The sequence below is a fragment of the Chiloscyllium plagiosum genome, chromosome 2 (genome assembly GCF_004010195.1).
Source record: "Chiloscyllium plagiosum isolate BGI_BamShark_2017 chromosome 2, ASM401019v2, whole genome shotgun sequence".
Lineage (NCBI taxonomy): Eukaryota > Metazoa > Chordata > Chondrichthyes > Orectolobiformes > Hemiscylliidae > Chiloscyllium > Chiloscyllium plagiosum.
This window is the reverse complement of record NC_057711.1, coordinates 113,300,857-113,325,612: the sequence shown is the minus strand read 5'-3', so window position 1 is coordinate 113,325,612 and position 24,756 is coordinate 113,300,857. Positions and strand designations below refer to the sequence as shown.

General features: G+C 41.8%; 1 protein-coding gene across 3 annotated transcripts in view; it reads left to right on the top strand.

The window, feature by feature from the left end:
- Positions 1-24,756, top strand: part of musk (muscle, skeletal, receptor tyrosine kinase) — a 180,414-nt gene that overhangs the window by 15,942 nt on the left and 139,716 nt on the right. Inside the window, exons 2-6 of one of the 3 annotated variants that reach the window (XM_043716187.1) lie at positions 2,024-2,150; positions 15,491-15,642; positions 18,348-18,475; positions 19,608-19,752; positions 20,430-20,459. In XM_043716187.1, coding sequence (XP_043572122.1) covers positions 2,024-2,150; positions 15,491-15,642; positions 18,348-18,475; positions 19,608-19,752; positions 20,430-20,459 — 582 coding nt within the window. Of the gene's footprint in view, positions 1-2,023; positions 2,151-15,490; positions 15,643-18,347; positions 18,476-19,607; positions 19,762-20,429; positions 20,460-24,756 lie in introns of all 3 variants that reach the window. The other 2 variants (XM_043716207.1, XM_043716198.1) reach the window with 2 other exon arrangements.

Below are 24,756 nucleotides of genomic sequence, written 5' to 3'. Positions count from 1 at the left end.
AGGAAACCAGAGCACCCGGAGGAAACCCACGCAGACACGGGGAGAACGTGCAAACTCCACACAGTCAGTCGCCTGAGGCGGGAATTGAACCCGGGTCTCTGGCGCTGTGAGGCAGCAGTGCTAACCACTGTGCCACCATTATTCTACAACTACCCAGGTGGCATGGTGGCTCAGTGGTTCGCACTGCTGCTTCACAGTGCCAGGGACCTGGAATTGATTCCAGTCTTGGACAACTGTGTGTGTCAAGTTTGCACGTTCTCCCAGTGTCTACATGGGTTTCTTCTGGATGCACTGGTATCCTCCCACAGTCCAATGAGGTGCAGGTCAGGTGCATTGGTTACACTAAATTGCCTATAGTGTCCAGGGATGTGCAGACTAGGAGCAGGAGTCATGGGAAGTACAGGTTTACATGGATAGGGTAGGGTGGTGGTTCTGGGTGGGATGCTCTTTGGAGGGGTGGTGTGGGCTCAATGGGCCGAATGGCCTGATTCCACACTGTAGGGATGTGATTATTCAGGAATTTCCTCCTGGATGTATTTTCTCTTTTCTAAACCGGTTACACGAGTTCGTCTTTTGGACCTGTTAATTATGTTCTAGCTGTACTTTGCAGACACTCAAAACGATGATGGCAAACAGAGTTACAACATAAACTATTTTGATTCTTATCTTTTATTCTGAATTAGATTAGATTACTTACAGTGTGGAAACAGGCCCTTCGGCCCAACAAGTCCACACCGACCCGCCGAAGCGCAACCCACCCATACCCCTACCCCTACATTTACCCCTTTAACCTAACACTACGGGCAATTTAGCATGGCCAATTCACCTGACCCGCACATCTTTGGACTGTGGGAGGAAACCGGAGCACCCGGAGGAAACCCACGCAGACACGGGGAAAATGTGCAAACTTTTCACACAGTCAGTCGCCTGAGTCGGGAATTGAACCCGGGTCTCTGGCGCTGTGAGGCAGCAGTGCTAACCACTGTGCCACCGTGCCGCCCATTACTGTGCCTTTTAAAGCTTTTGGTTGTGCCAAGGATTTTTGTACCATTGTACCATCTCATCCGCGCTGATCTCGCTCTCCTCTGCCCAGGTCTCGCTCTCCAACTTGCTGATCTTGCTGTCCAACATGCTGGGCTCACTCTTCTGCACGACACACTTAATCTCCTCAGTGCTGGTCCCATTCTCCTCCGTGCTGCGCTCACTCTCCCCCACACGGGTCCCATTCTCCTCCGTGCTGCGCTCACTCTCCCCCACGCGGGTCCCATTCTCCTCCGTGCTGCGCTCACTCTCCCCCACGCGGGTCCCATTCTCCTCCGTGCTGCACTCACTCTCCCCCACGCGGGTCCCATTCTCCTCCACGCTGCGCTCACTCTCCCCCACGCGGGTCCCATTCTCCTCCGTGCTGCACTCACTCTCCCCCACGCGGGTCTCATTCTCCCCCATACTGTGCTCACTCTCCCCCACGCGGGTCCCATTCTCCTCCGTGCTGCGCTCACTCTCCCCCACGCGGGTCCCATTCTCCTCCGTGCTGCGCTCACTCTCCCCCACGCGGGTCCCATTCTCCTCCGTGCTGCGCTCACTCTCCCCCACGCGGATCCCATTCTCCCCCACGCTGTGCTCACTCTCCCCCACACGGGTCCCATTCTCCTCCGTGCTGCACTGATATACTGACCATGAGACATAATAACAGAAGACAATGTTGTTTCCTTTCATTCCTTAACAATATCAATGAGTCCACACATTTCCTGATTTCCCAAAGGCCAAAGTTGTGATTTCAAAATTCAACTGCTGGCGAAATTGATTGTTTATGACAATAATATTAAATATTTGTTGTATCTGGTGTTCTACAATTAGATTCACTTAAGCCATATTTTTATTGAATGCATTAGTCTCCACGAAGGCAAAAAGGGCACTAAATCAAAGAAAGGCAGAGTCTCCAATTCATATGGCTAAGAATTTGCTGTAGTTTTTGTAAAATGATTTTGGGATTGTATTTCTTCAACCTGTGTTACTTTGCCAGCTCCTCAGATTACCAGCCCCTTGGAAACAGTGGACGCTCTGGTTGAAGATGAAGCTTCTTTCCTGTGTGGTGTGGAGTCATATCCAGCAGCTGAGATAACTTGGACTCGTAATAACATTCCAATAAGGTGAGAGCACCCTAAAGTTTGAAAGAAGCAGATTTTGGCCTCCATCACTGCAAAGATTCAAAAATAGGTCAAAACAATACAGTACATTAGAGCCATATTATGGCCATAGATTTTTGCCTTATATGAGATGGTACTGTGATCCAGTAGTTCACTGACAGGAGTATACACAAGACGATGAGAACATAAGTGCTAGGAGATGATATAGGCCATTTGGCCTCTCGCCCCTGCTGCCCCATTTAACAAGATCATGAGTGATATTCCACTCCCCTACCCTATCTCCACATCCCTCAATTCCCTCAGTGCTCAAGAATCTAACAATTTTGATCTTGAATAGATGCAAGGACTGAGCATCCACAGCTCATAATGATAGAGGATTGTTAGCAATTCATAATCGCTTAACTAGAAAAATTGTTCCTCATCTCAGCGCTAAATAGCCGTGATCTTTCACCCTCCTAATTCCAGACACTCCTGCTATGGGAAGAAAAGTGTCTCGGCACCAAACCTGTCAAAACATCCAGATTTGTATCCATTTCAATGAGATTTCATTATTCAAGCTCTAGAGAATGTAAGTTCTGTTGACTCAATCTCTCCTCGCAGGACAGTTGGTTCATTCTAGTGTGGATTATGCAATGACAAAAATATGGTGTTTTTAAAACTTCAGATTTTCTACTATATGCTCCTTTGTCTCATTATATATGACCCCACAAAAGGGAATGCTGTTAGCTTGGGCTTGCACACCAGTATCTCCCTAATAAGAAATGGGGGTGAGAAATAAAGAAACAAAAAACGTCCAGTGCAAACAAACACTTAGAAATTGAGGAGAAAAATGAGAACAGATAACCATCGAGCCACCCCTTGCGATCCAAAGGGACAGTCTCATGTGGTTCCAGCCTCCAATCACCAGCTACTCGTGTGAATATTGGCAGTCTATCTGACCACAGGAGAATATCCATACCCTTGTAGTAACATTCCTGTAAGGTGAGAACACCCAACTCCTCAGGTCACTGGATAATAGTCAAGTGTAGGAATTCTAGCCAATTTTCCTTTCTCCAATCCAGAGAAAAGAAAGGTTACCTCAGTGCAGGCTGGGATAAATGTTTTCATTGGAATTTCTACTGTCGAGTATTACCAATGAATGAAAAATGCCTTTACTTTTATGATTTTGAATCATGGATTTTCTAAACTTTTAGCATTTTTAAAAATATTACTGGTTCTTAATACCACACCGATCAGGGAGGTTGAAATCTTATTCTTCAAGTGCAGTGAATATACGCAGCACTCCCTACCTTTGTCCTCAACATTCCTATCTTAAGGAGAGAATCAATCAACCAGGGGTCTCACCACTGACTACCATGCAGAGAACCCTGTTGAAATATTCACATACATATCAGCCATCAGGTGAGCCCGGGTTGGATTTAGCTTCAATGACCACCCAAGATTAAGTAACATTCATATCAGGCAGGAGAGAGTGGGGATTGCAGATGCTGGAGATCAGAGTTGAGGGGTTCCTCGGATGCTGTCTGACCTCCTGTGCTTTTCCAGCACCATGCTCTCAACTCTAACATTCATATCACGCAGGATAGTGAAGAAGGCGTTTGGTATGCTTTCCTTTATTGGTCAGAGTATTGAGTACAGGAGTTGGGAGGTCATGTTACGGCTGTGGAATATTGTGGAAAGATGTTGTGAAATTTGAAAGGGTTCAGAAAAGATTTGCAAGGATGTTGCCAGGATTGGAGGATTTGAGCTATAGGGAGAGGCTGAACAGGCTGTGGTTGTTTTCCCTGGAGCGTCGGAGGCTGAGGGGTGACCTTATAGAGGTTTACAAAATTATGAGGGGCATGGATAGGATAAATAGACAAAGTCTTTTTGCTGGGGTGGGGGAGTCCAGAACTAGAGGGCATAGGTTTAGGGTGAGAGGGGAAAGATATAAAAGAGACCTAAGGGGCAACTTTTTCACGCAGAGGGTGGTACGTGTATGGAATGAGCTGCCGGAGGAAGTGGTGGAGGCTGGTACAATTGCAACATTTAAAAGGCATTTGGATGGGTATATGAATAGGAAGGGTTTGGAGGTGCTGGCAGGTGGGACTAGATTGGGTTGGGATATCTGGTCGGCATGGACAGTTGGACCAAAGGGTCTGTTTCCATGCTGTACATCTCTATGACTCTATGACTCTATAAGAGCCAAGCAATGCCCACCCCCAACAAGTGAATCTACCCTCTCGCCTGACGTTTATCAGAATCATCAGAATTAAAACCCTGCCAAACAGTATTAACCAGAATGGAACTGGGAGAGCGTGGAGAGGAGTGCTATTGCAACATTTGTTTGTAGCAGAGTAAATAGTAAGGCTCGAGGGACTTCAGAGAGCAGTGGTTCAGCAAAATGTACGGATAAGCTCAGGTAAAGTCCTTTTAACTTTTCTCTTTAGTCTTACAGCAGTTAAGATGGCAGTTAGAGCAGTTGCATATTCCTCCTGTAGGTTGTGGAAGCTCAGGGAGACTTCCATCATCCCTGATGACTACACCTGCGAGTAGTGCAACTCCTGGGAGACTGTGTTCTGGAGCTGGATGCACTCAGGATCATCCGAGATGCTGAGTGCTTCATTGATCAGAATTTTAGTAAGGTGGTTACACTGAAGGTGCAGGCAGAGAGTAGCTGGGTGACCACCAAGAAAGGCAAGCTGAGTAAGCAGAGAGTGTAGGAATCCCCTGTGGCCATTCCCCTTGAAAACAAATATACCATTATGGATATTGTTGAGGGGGGGTATGACCATTGAGGGGAAGGCAGCAGTAGCCAGATCGGTGGCACTATGACTGGCTCTGGGGCACAGTGAGAAAGGGTAAAGGTAAACAGCAGCTTAGTAATAGGATGCATGATAGTTAGGGAGACAGACAGGAGATTCTGTGGCCATAAACGGGAATCCCAGGTGCCAGGATTCAGGATGTCTCAGAGTGGCTGCCAAACATTCTGAAGGGGGAGGATGAGCAGCCAGAAGTCATTGTGCACTTTAGCACTAACGACATAGGTAGAAATAGGGATGAGGTCCTGCAGAATGATTACAGAGCACTAGGGAAAAAGTTTAAAACCAGATCCTCGTCAGTGGTCATCTCCACATTACTTCTAGTGCCATGTGCTAGTGAGGGTAAGAACAGCAGAATATGGCAGATGAATGCGTAGCTAAATAATTGGTGCAGGGGGCAGGGATTCAGATTTTTAGATAATTGGGATCTTTTCTGAGGTAGAGGCGACCTGTTCAAGAGGGACGGTTTGCATTTGAACTGGAGGGGAACCAATATCTTGGCGACCAGGTTTGCTAGGGCTGCAAGGGAGGGGTTAAACTAGATGGGCAGGGGGGTGGGATCCTCAACAGCAGAGAGGCAAGTGTGAGGCTCAAAGGAGATACAGTAATCAGAAATAGTAAAGTGAAAAGACAGGAGAGGCTAGAACATGGCAGGGAGCAAGGAATGCCTGTTGGATTAAATTGCATTTATTTCAATGCAAGAGGATTGACAGGTATGACTGATGAACTCAGGATGTAGCTAGGTACATGGGACTGGGGTATTATAGCCCTTAAAGAAACATGGCTAATGGAGGGACAGGACTGGCAACTTAATGTACCAGAGTACAGATGTTTTAGGGGGGACAGGTGGTGGAAAGAGGGGTGGGGGAGTTATGTTTTTGATTAAGGTAACTGTCACAATAGTAATCAGAGATGAAATAACTGAAGAAAGAATCATCCAGTGAGGCTTTATGGGTGGAGCCAAGAAATAAGAAGGGGATGGTGACATCATTGGGGTTATACTACAGGTTCCCAAATAGTCAATGGGAATTAGGGGAACATATGTGCAGGGAGATTGGGGAACTTGCAGGAACAATTGGGTTGTCATAGTAGGAGATTTTAATTTTCCAAAAATACACTGGGATTGCCAGAGCATTAAGGGCTTAGGTGGGATGGAATTTGTTAAGTCTGTTCAGGAAAGTTTCCTCAAACAATATATAGAGGGTCTACTCAGGAAGGTGACAGTGAGGGAGCACTTTGGGACCAGTGACCATAGTTCTATTAATTTTAAAATAGTTATGGAGAGGGACAAAACTGGCCCACAGGTTCAAGTTTTAAACTGGGCCAAGGTGAATTTTGATGGAATTAGCCAGGAGCTTGCAGAGGTTGATTGGAGTAGTTTGTTTGCAGGCAAAGGAACCTCCAGCAAGTGGGGGGCCTTTAAAAGTGAGATAGCTAGAATTCAAGGCCTAAATGTTCCTGTGAGAGTGAAGGGCAAGGTTGACAGGAATAGAGAACCCTTGATGACAAGAGATTTTGAGACTTTGACCAGGAAAAAGGAAGTATGGCTCAGGTACAGGCAGCTGGGATTAAGGGGAATGATATATCAAAGGAGATATATAGGGAATGCAGGAATTTATTGAAGAAGGAAATCAGGAGGGCGTAAAGGGGGCACAAGATAGTTTTTGCTGAGAAGATTAGGGTGAATCCAAAGAGGTTCCTTAAGTATATTAAAGGAAAAAGAACAACTAGAGAGAGACTAGGACCCCTCAAGGACCAAAGTAGACATGTATATGTAGAACCGTAGGAGATGGGTAAGGTCTTCAATGAATATTTCTCCTTTGTGTTTACTGTGGAGAAAGACATGAAGACTTGGGAACCTGGGGAAGTTTGTGGTCATATCTTGGGGACAATCCATATCACAGTAGAGGAGGTGTTGAATGTATTAGAATGTGTGAAGGTGGATAAATCTCCTGGTCCTGACCAGATATATCCAAGAACACAGCAAGAGGCTATAGAAGAAATTGCAGGGGCCCTGGCTGATATTTTTGCATCATCCTTAGCCACGTGTGAAGTCCCAGAAGACTGGAGGGTAGCGAATGCTGTGCACTTATTCAAGAAGGGCTGTAGTAGTCCTTTTTTTTAAAGAAAAGCTGTCCTTGGCTCAAGGATACTCTGTTCTTGATTTTTTCAGAGGAGTAATAAACTGGGCCGGGCTCTGATCAGTCTGGTTTGGTACAGAGATGAAAAAGATTTTGAGAGGCCTTTTGTTTATATGTAAACAGATGAGACTTTAGGCCAAAGTAGTCGTGTTTTAGAAGAGACCTGTATAATGAAAGAGAAGTGGTCAGCCCTCGAGCTGAGCTGAGCAGTTCAGTCCAGAACTGGTTGGGATTTCAGCAGTGAGCTGTTTGGAAATTCTCTCTCTCCTTCTAACTTCAACCTGTAAGCATGTGTTCTGTTTGTGTTGGTTTCTAAGGGGGTTTGCTTATTGGGACTGTTGTGTATATTCACAACAGTATAATTAAGTCTACTTTGGATAGACTGAGTTTTGTAGGGGTTCTTTATTCTGTTCTTTGTGTTTCATTGTGTAATTCTGTGAATATGTTTCTGTCTGTTTTAAAATTTAGTAGTCAACCTAGCTACCTTACTCTGGGTAATTTTCACTGTACACTTACCGAAACAAATTGCAAAGTTATGGTCTGGGTTGCCTGCTCAAGAATGTTTTGAGTGGTCTGACCTAACAAAAGAAAAACTTGGGAGTTATAGACCAGTAAACCTAACATCTGTGGTAAGTAGGTTACTTGAGAAGATCCTGAGAGATAAGATATGCATGCATTTGGAAAGATGGTTTGATTAGGAATAGTCAATGTGGCTTTGTGCATGGGGGATCATGCCTTACAAATGTATTAGAAGTGACTAAGAAGGTTGGCGAGGGCATGGCCGTAGATGTAGTCTATATGGATTGCAGAAAGGCCTTTGATAAGATTCCACATGGTAGGCAGCTCTGAAAGGATAGATTGCATGGAATCTAGGGCGAACTGGAAAATTGGATACACAGTTGGCTTGATGGTAGGAAGCAGAGGGCAATAGTGGAAGGATGCTTGTCGGACTGGAGGTCTATAACTAGGGGAGTGCCTCAGGGGTCGTTGCTGGGCCCCATTATTGTTTGTTATCTATATCTGGATGAGAATGTACAAGGCATGATTAGTACATTTGTTGATGACGCTAAATTAGGTGGTATCATGGACAGTGAGGAAGGTTCTCAAAAATTGCAGCAGGACCTTGATCAGCTGGGGGAGTGGGCTGGGAAATGGCAATGGAGTTTAATATAGATACGTGTGAGGTCTTGCATTTTGGGAAGTCAAATCAAGGTAGGAGTTTCGTGGCAAATGGTAGGGCCTTAAGGAGTGTAGTGGAACAGAGGGACCTTGGAGTTCAGGTACACGGTTCTCTGAAAGTGGAGTCACAGACAGACAGGGCAGTGAAGAAGGCTTTTGACACACTGACCTTCATCAGTCAGGGCATTGAGTATAGAAGTTGGGAAATTATGTTGCAGTTGTACAGATGTTGGTGCAGCTGCACTTGCAGTATGGTGCACAGTTTTAGTCACCTTCCTATAGGAACAATGCTGTTAAACTGGAAAGAGTGCAGAATAAATTTACAAAGACATTTCCAGGCCTCGATATTCTGAGTTAAAGGGAGAAGTTGGACAAGTGAGGATGTTTTTCTTTCGAGCGTAGGAGACTGAGGGGGTGACCTTATAGAGGTGAGTAAGATAATGAGAGGCATGGATAAAGTGAATGCACTTAGTCTTCCCAGGGTTGGGGAATCAAGGACTACGGGGCATCAGTTTAAGGTTAGAGGAGAAAGAATTAAACAGAACCTGAGGGGCAACTTTTTTATACAGAGGATGGTACCCACATAGAATGAGCTGCCAGCAGAAGTGGTTGAGGTGGGTATATTAACAATATTTAAAAGGCATTTGGACAAATACATGGATAGGATAGGTTTAGAAGGATATGGGCCAAGTGCAGGGAAATAAGGTTAGCATGAATGGACTTTTTGGTTGGCATGGACCAGTTTGGGCCAAAGGGCCTCTCTCCATGCTGTAGGAGTCTATGACTCCCTAGAACCAGCTCACATTGACAATATTCCCAAACTAAATTAGTCCCACTTGCTTGTGTTTGGCCTACATTACTCCAATTACTAATTATGCACATATCTAAATGTCTTTTAAATGTTGTAATTGTACCTGCATCCATCACTTTCTCTGGCAGACCATTCGACACACAAACCACTTTCTCTGTGTATAAAAGTTGCTTCTCGTGTTCTTTTCAAACTTTTCTTCTCTCAACTTGAAAATATGCCCCCTAATTTTGGACTCCCCACCCTAGGGAAAAGACCCTTGTCATTCACCTTAGCTATGGCCCTCATGATTTTATAAACCTCTATAAGATCACCCTTTAATCTCCTACACTCCAGTGAAAGAAGTCCCAGACTGTCCAAATTTTTATATCTCAAACCCTCTAGGCAACACTCTGGTAAATCTGTTCTCAACTGTGTCCAGATTTATAATAACTTTCCTATAACAGGACAATGAGAAATGCACAAAGAAATGCTCCATCAGATGCTTCACCAACATCCTGTGCAACTTCAACATGCTGTTCTTCCAACTCCTTGTCTGAGCCATGAAGGCAAACGTGCTAAACACCTTCTAAATCACCCTTTCTACCTGTGATGCAAATTTCAAAGAATTATGTACATGAACCCCCAGGGTCTCTCTGTTCTACAATCCTACCCAGGGCCATACCGTTAGCTGTATAAGTCCTGCCCTTGTTTGTATTACCAAAATTACTGAAATGTTTGCTTTGGAAGAGTCATACAGCCTGGAAACAGACCCTTCGATCCAACCAATCCATGCTGAACATAATCCTAAACTAAACTAGTCCCAGCAGCCTGCTTCTGACCCATTTCCCTCCAAACCTTTCCTATTCATGTATCCATCCAAATGCCTTTTAGACATTGTAATTGTACCCACATCCACCATTTCCTCAAGAATTTCATTCCACAAGCAAACCAACCACTGTGTAAAAAAATTTACCTCTCATGTCCTTTTAAAATCGTTCTCCTCCCTCCTTAAAAATGTGCCACTAGTCTTGAAATTCCCCATTCTAAGGAAAAGACAACTACTATTAACTCTACCTATACCCCTCATTATTTTATCAAATTCTATCAGGTCAACTCTCAACCTCCTCCACTCCAGTAAAAAAAGCTTCCAGTCTATCCAGCCTTTCTTCATAAATCAAACCTCCCATACCTGGCAACATCCTGGTAAATCTCTTCTGAACTCTCTCCAGTTTGATAATATCCTTCCTATAACTGGGTAACCATGATAATACACAATGAAAAAAACGTTTGAGGAAATATTAAAATCATATTACTCCAGAAATGCTATCACATATTATGTTCCTTGTCAAACAAACTGCCACATGGGGTACATGTTCTGTACAAAAATAAATATGTCTGAAGCAATTTGAGGCAGCACATGGCTTAGTGGTTAGCACTGCTGCCTCGCAACAACAGGGACCTGGGTTTGATTCCAGCCTCGGGTGACTGTCTGTGTGGAGTTTGCACATTCGCTCCATGTCTGCTTGGGTTTCCTCTGGGTGCTCTGGTTTCCTCATGTGATCCAAAGATGTGCAGGTGAGGTGAATTGGCCATGCTAAATTGCCCAGAGTGTTCAGGGATTTGAGGTGTATTAGTCAGGGGTAAATATAGGATAATAGGGTAGGTGATTGGGTGCTGGTGGGTTACTCTTCGGAGGGTCAGTGTGGACTTGTTGGGTTTTGGGCCTGTTTACACACTGTAGGGAGCCTATGATTCAATGTAAAACAGATTGAGAAAGGAAGTTATAAATATCAGAAAAGATTGAACAAGCTGTGCTCTAATTCTCGAGAAAATAAAAAAGCTTAGGAGTGAATTGATAGAGATTGATGAAGATATGATTGGGTGGATGTAAAGAAGATGTTTCCACTTGTGAAGAATTCAAAACTAAGAATTATCAGTGGAACTCATCAGCAATACATTCAAATAAAAATTTCAAGAGAAACTTCTTTACTCTGAGTAGTGAAAATGTGGAACTAGCTCCCGCACAGAGTAGTCAGGGAGAATTGAGGGTTGGTTAAAGTCAGAAGTCATTATGTTTCTGTGGACCAATGACATGGAAGGATATGGTCAGAAGTCACATGATAGCATGTTATAGTCCAACAGGTTTATTTGAAATCACAAGCTTTCGGAGTGCTGTCCCTTTGTCAGGTGAAATGAAGAGAGCATCCAGGCACAGACTTTATAATCAGACAGATCAAAAGATCATATAAATGTTGTGAGTGGAGTGTTGATGACTGAATAACAGGTCTCTGCAGGTCATCAAGGGTGTCAGACAGTGCGAGTAAAGTGTCAACAGCTGCCTAGCAAGACAAGGGATGACGTACAATCCCATTAATTGAGACAGAGAGATCATTACAAAAAAAATAAAAATAATATAGTGCTGGACACAAATCAAATGACTGGAATACCGTGCTACATCGAAGAGTCACATGCCAAGGGTCTAACCAAAGTAACAAGTAATCCAAAACTGTAAAAACTAATTAATGTAAAGAGATCATAACAAGTTATCAAGTGATAGTGTCAAAACAGGACCATAAGGAAGATATTACAAAACAGTGTGGTAGACAACACTGCCTGGATCACATGAGTGGTCCCCATGGCTGTTCCGTGTGTCTGGATGAAGAGTTGGTTGTTGAAGGTGAAGACATTGTGGCCCAGAGCAGGGAAACTATGTTTGTCACAGCCTTCAACATGCCATCAACGAAAACAAACATCTCATCAAGAGCATCCCTATACCTCCACTTCCTACCTTCAAACCTTAAACAAACCATCATTTGCAGCAAACTTCCAGGACTTCAGGACAGCATCAACCACAGCACCATACAACTCTGCCATGGCAACCACTGCAAGACATGCCAGATCATTGACATGGATACTACCATCACACATGCAAACATCACTTACCACGTACATGGCAGGCACTCATGTGACACGGCCAATATTGTCTATCTCATATGCTATGGGCAAGGATGCCCTGAGGCACAGTATATTGGCGAGACCAAGCAGATGCTATGACAACAGATGAATTTACATCGTTTAACAATTGCCAGACATGGATGTTCTCTTCCAGTCAGGGAACACTGCAGCGGTCAGGGACATCCAGCCTCCAATATTCGGGTAAGCACTCTCCAAGGCAGCCTTCAAGATACACAACAATGCAGAATCACTGAGCAGAAACTGATAGCCAACTTCCATACCCATAAAGGCAGCCTCAACCGTGATCTTGGGTTTGTGTCATTCTAAAGCTGACTGCACCATACTGTTCTATAAAATCTTCCCTACAGTCCTGTTTTGACACCATCACCTTGATAACATGTGATGGTTAATTAGTTTGTACAGTTTTGGATTACTTGTTCTTTTGGTTAGACCCTTGGCATATGACTCTGATGCCTAACATGTTATTCCAATCATTTGGTTTGTCTCCAACACCACTTTATTTTTATATTTTTTGTAATTATCTCTCTGCTTCAATCAATCAGATTATAGGTCATCCCTTCATGTGTTACTCAGCTGTTGACATTTTACTCACACGGTCTGATACTCTTGATCACCTGCAGAGACCTATTATTCAGCCTGTCAACACTCCACTCACACCATTTGTATAATCGTTTGATCGCTCTGTTTATAAAGTCTATGCCTGGGTGCTCTCTTCACTTCACCCGACAGAGGGGCAACATTTTGAAAGCTCGCGATTTCAAATAAACCTGTTGAACTATAACCTGATGTCATGTGACTTTTGACCTTGTCCACCCCACTCCAACACAGCACCTCCATATCATAAAAGGAAACGGAGTTTGTGTGTGGAAATGACATTGAAGAAATGATCATTCACAATCGCAAAAGGCAGGGCAGGCTCAAAGGCAGAATGGCTTATTCCTGATCCAACGTTCCAATCCTCCTAAAATGTAGATACATTTAAGGAAAAGTTAGCTACGTTTAGATGTGAAAGGAATGGAAGAATAAATGAAGTAAGGCAGGAGGAGGCTTGTGTGGAACAGAAACAATGGTACAAATCACTTGGGCTGAATGGTCATTGTTATGCTATGGTTGGATTGTACAAGAGGAATGATATTGAAACTTACTGTTTTCTGTCATCGTTCTTTTGAAGTTGACTATTTCCAGAGTCTGTACATATATTGTTAAACATGAAAATCCATAAGTTATTGCCAATAATTCTATGTTTCTTCCCAAGCTACACTTTTGAAGCCCATGCATACTGCAATCAATTATAAATCACTGAACTGACAAGCGATTATGTTTAGTGCTATTAGTCTCTCTGTAAAACTCTTGATCGAAGTATAGCTAGATATTTACTTTCATAATCGTTCCTGAGCAACCTCTCTGCATTCAAAAATGGTAATCTCCTTCCACTCTACTGGTGCAGCAGGTCAGAGCCATTGATGCCATCAATGTTGTAATGATGCTGTCACTTTAATAAGGTTATTTTGTCCTTTTTTCAAGAGAGGTGGTAAAGGAAGCAGTGCCGAAATGTCTTGAAATGTCTACTTTAACAATGACAAGGGAGTGGCCAGTTCTCCCAGTTCAGGTTCTTCTAGTTTGGTTTAGTTGAAGCAAAGAAGCTGCTTGTAGCTGTAGCAGAAGCTACTAGAGTGCAAAAGGGTCCCACACTTCAGCAGATGATCGTTGGCTCACTTTTCTTTCTGAAATCTCTCGTGCCTGTAAGGACCTGTGTTTGAATTTACCTTTTCCCAAGGGGTGTGTTTATGGGATGTTACAGGAATTGGAACAGCTCCTTAGTTAAGTTGCTGTGTTGGGGTCAGTTGAGTTTTCTAATAGTTAAGTTATTCTAAATTCTGCTTTCTTTTGCTCATGTTTCAACTGTAGAGCTTAAATAAACTTTGTTTTGCTTAAAGCCGAGTGGTTTGACCAGCTGCATCAAACCTGGAACATCCACTTCACACCTGCCCATAAAATAAGAAAAAGTTAGGGTTTGGGCTATGTCCTGAAAATATTTTGAAGGGGTCTGGTCTGGTCCATAACAATGTGTAACTAGAACCAGAAGCTGGCATCAACACTGCCCTTCTGCACACACTACTGTCCCATTTCACTTAGTGATCATTCTTCCTTTTAACCCAGTCTCCTCTTCAGCTCACCACACACTTAGCGGTCCACTCCCCCATTTGGTACCCTACTCACCACCCACTCCTTGCTACCTCCATCACACCCCCACTCCCAAGGATGAAAATTACTTAATTCTGATGTTTTAAATAAGATGAGAAATTTGCTCACTGTCCCACTCCATTTAGGGGTAGTACCGTGGCTCAGTGGTTAGCATTACTGCCTAACAGTGCCAGTAATCTGGGTTCGATTCCGACCTTGGGTGACTGTCTGTATGGAGCTTGCATATTCTCCCCGTGTCTCCATGGGTTTCCTCCGGGTGCTCTGGTTTCTTCCCACAATCCAAAGATGTGCAGGTTAGGTGAATTGGCCATGCTAAATTGCTCATTGTGTTCAGGGATGTGTAGGTTAGGTGCATCAGTCAGGGGAAAATAGAGAATAACAGGGTAAAGGAATGGTTGTGTATGGGTTACACTTTGGAGGGTCAGCATGGACTTGTTGGGCTGAAGGGCCTGTTTCCACACTGTGGGGATTCTATGATTCATATACTTGTCTACCTACTCCCTCACTCCCAGGGATGATACACAGCACAGGAGCACAGTAGTAGTTGGGAGGATGGTAGCATAGTGTTGGGAACAGGACAGACAAGTTTTTGGTGTGGGGCAAATTGATTAGTTCATTCTAAATGTTTGCCAAAACACTGACATTATTGCTCCTATTCTCTGATGTAGCCAGTGTTGCTGTCAGTGATATCTAATGCATTTGTGACGACATGGATGGCAAGTATGTGATGGCAATAAACTCAGCCAATGAGAAAGCAATTTTATATTTGTGACATGACAATATTTTCCATCATGGAATAAAAAAAAAATATACTTTTAAAAAATGGTAAAGTTTGTTTATGATGTACCTTCATCCTATGTGTATGTTGCAATATTTTTGTCACATTTAAGTTAAAATGTGAAGGACAACTAGTGCATTCTACTTACTGTTTCGTTGTCCATGAGACTACTTCAATGCGATTAGCTGCTTAATGACATTAAGGCTCAGAGGTCCCTTTGGCTTGGCTCTAGATTCAACCTGGTGTCAAGAATGGGGGAAAAGCATGCCACACAGATCATTAAATCTCTGTGGGCATCTTTTCTTTTCAAATAGCAGTAAGCACAGTCAATTCACTTGAGACTGAAAGATCTGGGCAAATTTGATATCTAAATCTAGAGATTATGTTAAATGATCCACTTTAGAGGCATTTCTGTTTATGGGTTCATTAGTTGACAAATACATTGCCTTGATTTTTCTTGTCATAATTTACAGACCGTTTGACACACGCTACAGCACTAAAGAAAATGGCCAGATATTAACTATCCTCAGTGTTGAAGATACAGATAATGGAGTGTATTGCTGCACGGCAAACAATGGTGTAGGGAGCTCTGTGCAAAGCTGTGGAGCCCTGCAGGTGAAAATGAGTAAGTTGAACACTTAAAACAGCTCAGTTCCCATAATACAAAGACATCCATTTACATAGCATCTTTCAAAAAGGGCATCCCGGAAGTGATTTACAGTCATTGAAATACTTTTGAAGTTAAGACACTTACACCCGACATTGCACAATTGATTTGCAGTTGTTATCCAAAAGTACTGCAATAATAGACAGCATTCTGTGTTTAATTGATATTAATTAAGAGATAAATACTGGTCCACACACCAGTGTCGCTTCCTCTGGTCTTCTTTGAAATAGCATCATGGGTTTTTTTTTCTGTCTATTTGAGAAAGAAGGCAAGAATTCATTTTCACAGCTTGCTTATAGGACAGCCCCTCTGGCAGTGTAGCACTCCCTCCGGGACTTCAACGTTGATTTTGGGCACAAGTCTCTCGAGTGGGATTTGCCCACATAACCTGAATCAGAGGCAAGACTGCTAGCCAGCTGGTCACAGTAATAGGAAATTGCAAGGTTACCAGGTATAAACTCAGTTGTTTCCAAATGATATGCTTCAAAATTATTCTAACTATAGAACTTTTTTTTAAGATCTGAAGGGGTCAATGTTCACATTACATTGGCTCCACCCAGTTTTTTGATGTCACAGAGACAATGAATGGAGACAAGGAGTTCTCCTCTAGCTGTCAGAGGTAACAGTATATCTCTACTGTTTCTATAAGGTCCTATCAATTGTACATGACCAACTATGATTGTGCTTATTGCTACCTCCTTGTTCATTCTTCTGCCAGTCATCATTAGATAGCCACAATACAAAGGTAAGACAAAGGAGGGCTACTTTAAACAAGCCTTATCCAGTACCATGTACTGATCAAGATGGCAAATACCATTCAGTACCAAGGTGGTCATCTGGGAAACTACCTCTATCTTCTCTTCCCATTTTCATGGACATCCCACTCTACAACACAACATCACTAAATGTGAAGCTTAGCAATAAAACCTCATTTTCCAAAACAACACTCAAGACAGCCATTCATAATTAATCCTGGCTGAAAATGTGTTGCTGGAAAAGCGCAGCAGGTCGGACAGCATCCAAGGAACAGGAGAATCGACGTTTTGGGCATAAGCCCTTCTTCAGGAATTCCTGAAGAAGGGCTTATGCCCGAAACGTCGATTCTCCTGTTCCTTGGATGCTGTCTGACCTGCTGCGCTTTTCCAGCAACACATTTTCAGCTCTGATCTTCAGCATCTGCAGTCCTCACTTTCTCCTTGATAATTAATCCTGGCCCCGCTCTTTCTCTTCTTCTCGCTCTCACATTTTGCGATAGCTTGATTTTTGGAAGCTAGCATGCAGGATATTAGGGTTTGCTGTAGTTTCCAGTGATGCCAGTGCTTGGACAAAATAGAATTAAAAATATGAGCTATAAAGTTAATGTGTTTGAATACTTGATTCATTATACAATCACATCTGATATTTGATCAGAGGTTTAGCTGAAAACTTTTAATCCAGTTCTTTGAAACTAATTAACTGTTCTGTTAAAATAACAGCAGGCAAGTTAAATATTCATAAAGAGTTTATCAAAAAGTTGATCTATGTTAATCTAGTTGATTCCAGATGGTTGAGAAATATGAGTTGAGGAATGAGCAAGGAATCCATTCATCACAAATGCAGGTCCGACTCTCAGATGAAAAGGCATCATAAGACTTCTACTTTTGAATGAGTTGTCAAATTTCACTATCTTAATTTACACACAAGAACAGTGAGTTGGGAAAGATATTGAAAGCTCCTGGCACAAATCCTCAAAGACTCAGTAGCTGTAGTTAAAGGGGAGCAAACGTTGGATGAATCAGCTTGTCATAAAATAGAGGAAAAGGAAGTGAATGTGGCCATTCAGCCCAACATACATGTACTGCTTCTCTGAAAGTTCTTCGAATTCGGCCCATTCCTCTTGCTCTTTCCCCATAGGCGTCAAACTTTTCTTTTTCAATTATATATCCAATTTGAGTTTGAAGTATGACATTGAATCTGCTTCCACCACTTTTCCAGGTAGCACACTCCAGGTTAGAATTGTACAAAATCATTTCCCTCCGAACATTTTCCAATCATTGTAATTCTACATTTGAGTACCAATTCTACTGCCAGTGGAAACAGTTTTATCCTTTCAAGTCTTTAAGCCTCTTTATAATTCAAACACTTTTATTAAATCTCCTGCTTGTCCTTTCTGCTTCAGAACAATGCGGCGACCCCAGTACCTCCAGCTCCACCATCTAATCCTGCTCTGATTCTGGCAAATACCATTCTGTAAACTGAACAATTATTGTTTTTTTTCATAAAGCTATGTAAATGGAAGTTTGACTTCACTGGTGTGAAAGCCGCCACAGACCCAGAAAGCTGCTCTCTTACTGGAGTGGTGAGTTTAACCTCAGAGTCAACATCCCTCAGATTAGGAGACAGGTCAAGAAGGCAAGGCCTTCATGGTAACCTCAATCCATGTGGGAATTGAACTTGTGCAGCTGGTATTACTCTGTGTTGCAAACCAACCATTCAGCCAACTGAGCTAACAGGTCCCACTCACTGACATACACCGTTGGTGAACTTATTAAGGCTTTAATTTAGATCAACAAATACATCAATCATTTCTAACAAATTTAGATCAACAAATACATCAATCATTTCTAACAATTTTGTAGTAATATTGCTCAAATGTCATTTTGTTTACTTTTTAATCCTCTCAGAACCAAAGATCACTCGACCACCCACTGATGTCAGAGTGTTGCTAGGATCAAAGGTTGTGTTACCTTGTAGTACAATGGGCAACCCAAAGCCAGCCATTTCATGGATTAAAGATGAAACTGCACTCAAAGTAAGTGAATAAATGTCCTCCATAGATATGAACAATTTATAAGGACCAGATTTTCTGTCATTGACTCAGAATTGATAGACAATAGGCTAGTTCAAGGATTGTCTTGATCAGAATTGTTCACGCAATATTTCTGTGTTACTACTCCATTTTATATGCAGTCTGAAAACTTCTAAAATACAGGGACATTTGAATTAAGTCATATTTAGGTTCTGGATCAGCTTCAATTGGAAAATAACTTTCCAACTCTCCGTTTAAACCAGAAGCAAAAAGAAGTTGCTGGAAAACTCAGCAGGTCTGGCAGCACCTGTGAAGAGAACTCAGAGTTAATATTTCAGATCCGGTGACCCTTCTTCAGGATCTTCTTTCAGTTACTATTTAAAACACTTGTACTTAAATAACACATTTTATGACCTGTGCGTTGTGTGGTCATTGGTTATAATATAGGAAAGGTGACAGCCATTTTGTGCACAGTTGGCTTCCAATAACAAAAAAATGGAATGGTCAGATTATCTCCTTTAATGATGTTTATTGAGAGAGAATTATTGGCCTGGATACTGTGTGAACTCAGGCAAGACTCTTCCGATAGCACCTTTCAAACACATGACCACTCCCAAATGGAAGGACAAGGGTAATAGGTATATGGGACCACCATCATCATGTGCAGGTTGCCTCCCAGCCACACACCATCCTGATTTGGAACCATGTCACCGTTCCTTCACTGTCACTGGTTCAAGTCCTCAAACTCCCTTCCTGACAACACTCTGGGTATCCCTACATCACAAGGATTGCAATGGTTCAAGAAGGCAGCTCACCACCACCTTCTCCCAGGTAATTAGAAACATGCAATAAATGTGGCCTAGCCAGTGATGTCCACATCCCATGAATGAAAAATAAACTCTTATGACATGCTTTGAAATATGCCATCAGACCATTGAGAGAGCAGCTTGGGCCTTTGTTAAACAACTAAGATGAGAGATGACACCTCTGACAATAAGGTGCTCCCTCAGCAACGCACTGGGAACTCTGAATTCTCATTTAACTGTGGAAAGCCTCCAAATCATTGATTTTAAACTTCCTATTAAAATTGTGCTTTGCAGAGCCCAGCTAATAATGAAATGTATTCTGCTCATAGAAAGATCGCCCTCGAACATCTGTCCTTGAGTCTGGGAACTTAAGAATTCGGAGTGTTCAAATTGAAGACGCAGGACAATATCGTTGCCTGGCACGGAACAGTCTGGGCTTGGAGTATTCCAGATCAGTAACTTTGGAAGTTCAGGGTAAGACAGGTACTGAAGTTTCAAATAGCTGTACTTTGAGGAAGAAGTAGCCATATCAATACAGATATATTCAATAACATTCAGACTAATCTATAAAATGGAATTGATATCTTTCTGCAAACATCACCTATTAATGACCACATAAGAAATATGATTATCCCTTGTTTTAATGAAGATGTCAAATTACTTGAAATAAATACATTAATTCTTTGTTTAAAATGGAAGGACAAAGGAGTTTTGATGGTTTTGTTATTCACGTGGTTCAGGGTCATTTCAATTTAAATAAGCCTAAATAATTAGTTCACAAACACACAGCTAATTACTCTGAGGATAGACGTTACATGACTGGTCAAGACATTAACACATTGACAAGACTGGTTAAATAATCAATCTTTAACCTTTGGAAAGAGAACGCCAGGTTTGCCTGAAATGACGACTTAATTCTAAATCCCAAAAGGCAAATGAGAGATAACAGTTTTAACACAAGCCTCAAAGCCTACATCATCTGATTGGGCTTTCTCAAACAATCAAATCCATTTGCAAAGCAATAAGCAAGAAGGCCATCACATCTATAAACTTCCAGATCAACACAGCATTTTTTTCTGCTAGTGTGATTATTTTGTTTGCATGTCAAATTATTTTCCAACACTTATTTGCTTTTCTCCCTCATTGTGCAGATTTTAATATGACAAATGCAACCGAGAGAGGTATTTTGCCAATTAAGATTGCTGCATGTGTGTTGTGAGTGGTGCTACTAATAACTGTGAGAACAACTTATTGAGAGACTTCTTAATAGATGGTCATTTTTTTCACTAAAACCTACTTTATGGAAATATCGTAGAAAGAATTGGATGAAAGAGGCATTTTTGTCATTACAGGGGCTCCTCTCAGTAAGAGGTTTTTGCTAAAGGCTGCTACAGCTCTTATAAATTGGAGGCACAGGGGTAGGGCTACTGTCTTTGTGCTGGAGCTCTGGGTGCAAATCCATTCCAGGATTTTATGGGGATGATGCATTACTTACAGGGGTTGAGAAGCTTCAATATCAACCTGTACATCCCACCAAAGCACCTCAATGACAGCTGGTAAAAGCAGGAGAGATTCCTAGAAGTTGGAGCTTCTACCATCACTACCCACAATTCTGGAATACAACATGCATGGAAAAGTGCTTATTGCCAAAGTAACTTGGACTCCCTAAGAGGACTGTCATGCAGTTCCTATACTTATTGTGTTTGCTGTCACCTGCTATGTTGATGTGCAATTTGCAAGGGAGGCCATTAACAGTCTGGAGTTGTATAGTTTATGCATGACCGGAGATGTGTTGTTCATATTCTTGCGTATTCATTGTGGAAAATGCCTTTATTATAGAAGTTAATGTGTTCCACCCGACACCATTTTCTGTATCGTCCACAAATATGTTGCTTCTGAAAAAGTTTAAAAGCACAGAGTAATTGCTCTGGGTGTATGTAAGATCAGGTCAAGTACATCATGAGCTAGGGATGCATAAGAACAGTTACCTGACCACCGAAAATAAAATAATTATATTCAATTCACAGGACAGAGACACAATAATCTTTGGTCTAATTGCTCCATACAAGCCTTCTCTAACCTACATCATCCAATCTTATGAGGGCATCTTTCTATTCCTTTCTCCTCATGGCATTATCTAGTTCACCTTAAGTACATCAAAGACAATCACTTCGACCAATCCCAGTAGTAGCAAGTTCCATATTCTCACCATTCTCTGGATGTTGAAGTTTCTTCTGAATTTCTTATTGAGTTTAGTAGTGATTAACCTTTTGTAGCATGTAGTCTGAGATTCCCTCTGAGGTGGAAACATCTCTGTGGCTCCAGTCTATTTTGGACCCCTGCAAAATTATAATGAGCTCCATCAAGTCATCACTTTGCCTTCTCTTTGACAGAGGAATAGTATTCAGTAAAGCAATTTAGGGAAAACAGATGATTTCACAATGACATGAAATATTTCACTGTTTCAATGATGAATTTAGTCAGAAGTCTTTAATGGATATTGCAATCTTCTCAAGTAATGGGATGTAAGCATGGGACACATTTCAATGCTTTCTTAAAATTATCTCTGAAAAGAAAGCATTGAGGAAATAAATACACAATGTGGCTGAATGTGCTAATCTGTTGCATTGAATCTTAGGTACCTAACCATATGTCAGTAAATGGGTCATTTAGTCCAATAATTAGATGGCAATCTTTGGGAAGAGAAAACGTTCCGAAAGGTGCAGCCCTTTGGAATAGCAACACTCAGTATCATAAAATTAAAGGAAGCTAAAGCAAAATATTGCTAATGCTGAAGATCTAAAACAAAAACTGAGCATGCAGGAGAAATTCAGCTTGTTTGGCAGTATCCATGGACAAAGTGAGGTCTGCAGATGCTGGAGATCAGAGTCGAGAGTGTGGTGCTGGATAAATACAGTAGGTCAGGCAGCATCCGAGGAACAGGAGAATCGACATTTCGGGCCAGAGCCCTTCATTAGGAATTTGACTCCTGATAAAAGGCCCTGGCCTGAAACGTCGATTCTCCTGCTCCTCGGATGCTACCTGACCTGCTGTGCCTTTCCAGCAACACACTCTTGACCCAGCATACATGGACAGACAAAAACAAAGTTAACATTTTGAGTCTACTTCAGAACTCAGTTCAAAAGAAGAAGCACACCAGACTTGATGTTGCCAGACCTGCTGAGTTCCCCAGCATTTTCTGTTTTATTAAAGAACCAAGGGATGCAACCTGAATTTCAGCAGCATCTTCTTCACATGAGCATTAATCAATGTGAGGTAAAACTTCCCAATAGGGGCAAGCCAAAATCCTGGACGCATTTTAAAAAAGAATTGGATTTACAGTGGGGGAATACTAGAAACAGTTCCGGATTAGTAAATTAAGAGAGGCCGAATGTGCCTCATCTGTAATTATCTTGTGATTTAAGCCTCCATTAAAGTAATCACTAATGTACAGTTCTTAATCTTCATATTGAGCTGACCCTTCTCACTGACTTGGCCAGTTATACCTTCAGGTTCATCTTAAAATAACTAATCAGAATAGCTCACAATGCAAGTTCTCATTTTCCACTGGTTGTACTTTGACTGTCAGGCACCACTCATTGGCCCATTACTGAAAATTCTTACTATTTTGGATCTCTTAGACATTAATTCTGATCTGTGTCTCTGCACCTTCTCTGCAGCTGTAACATTGTATTCTGCATTCTGTTCTGTTACCCTGATGCTCGTTGTATTATACAATCTGCCTGCAGAGCATGCAAAACAACTTTTCATTGTATCTTGGTATATGTGACAACAATAAATCAAACTCAAATTGAAATGTTAAATCTGCTTGTTGTAATCATGGCTGTGTTCTGCAGCAGTTCTGATATTCCTGCTACATCTTAATTTTTGACAGTCACAGCAACATTAATCTCTGGCAGCTTAACCCCAAAGCTTTCACCATTGACAATTACGATAATCACCCTGTCAGTGACCTCCTCCACATCTGCAACTAGGAAAGCATGTGCCTCATGTTGGATAACTGGTACAAGTGGAGAGGCAGTTGGAACAATAGACCCACTGTGAGGAAGTTTTAACCATGATACAGCTATGGTTTGAGGTCAGACAGAGGATTAAAATTTTAATACCCTGAAAGCAGAATCTGAGCTACATTCGGTTATAAAGAAAGTGGGTCCAGGGGTGCATCCAACCAGCTATTTGTCTACATGTTAATCCTTGCTCCTCAGCCTCTTTTTCCCTATATCTTAGGCATCTGCCCCTTCAGAGTGGAAAAAAAACTGCACAAAGGTTTAAGGGAAGATGTGGTATAGGGGTAACGTTACCAGACTAGTAATCCAAGTACCCACGCTAATGTTTTGAAAACATTGGCGCAAATCCCACCACCACTACTGGTGAATTTTAATTAATTAATAACTCTGGAATATAAAGCTGGAGTCAGTAATGTTGACCATACTAACTATCATCAATTCTTTTAAAAATTCATTTGACTCACTAAAATCCTTCAGGGAAAGAAATCTGCCATCCTTGTATGGTGTTGCTTATATGTGACTCCAGACCCACAACAATGTTGATTAACTCTAAACTACACTCTGAAATTGCAAAGCAAACCATTCAATTCAAAGGTAATTAGGTTTAGGCAACAATTGCTGGCCTGGCCAGCAAAGTCTATATCCTATGAAAGAATAAAAATAAAATACATGTTTGGGTGGCAGAGTGGATCAGTGGTTAGCACTACTGCCCCTTAGCACCAGGGACACGGGTTTGATTCCAGCCTTGGGTAGAATTTGCGTGTTCTCCCCATATCTGTGTGGGTCAGCTGCTCTGATTTCCTCCCACAGACCAAAGATGTGCAGGTTAGGTGGATTGGTTATGCTAAATTTTTCCATAGTCTTCAGGAACATGTAGGTTAGACGGATTAGCCATGGTAAGTGCAGGGATTGAGTAAGATGCTCTTTGGAGAGTTGATGCAGACTTGGTGGGCCAAATGGCCTCTTTCTACATTGAGGGATTCTATGAAGTGTTCGAACTGTCAAAAATTTCATATCCAGCCTCGAATTATCCTTACTACTACAAACATTATTTATGTACAATTTTGCATGCCCACTTTTATGTTTCTATTCCACATCCCTGATCTACAATAAAATCTTTTTTTATAAATATTTTTATTGAAAAGCTTTTTAAAATCTTTTACAAAATATTTATATATAAAGAAAAAAAAACCATCAAAACAGAAAAAAAAGTACAAAGAACAAGGCCGTAACATAGTACCATTGTTACTAAACAACCCACTATTCTACCAAAACAAACCTATCTACTTAACTAAAACTAAACTACAAACATATTGACTAAATAGTAGCTTAAATTACATTCAAGTTACTTAAATTAGATAATGTCTTACTACTTTATTCTCTTACTCATCACACTTCCACTGAGGGTCCCATCCCTGGGAGTACCCCTACAGTATCCATATTCTTTTCC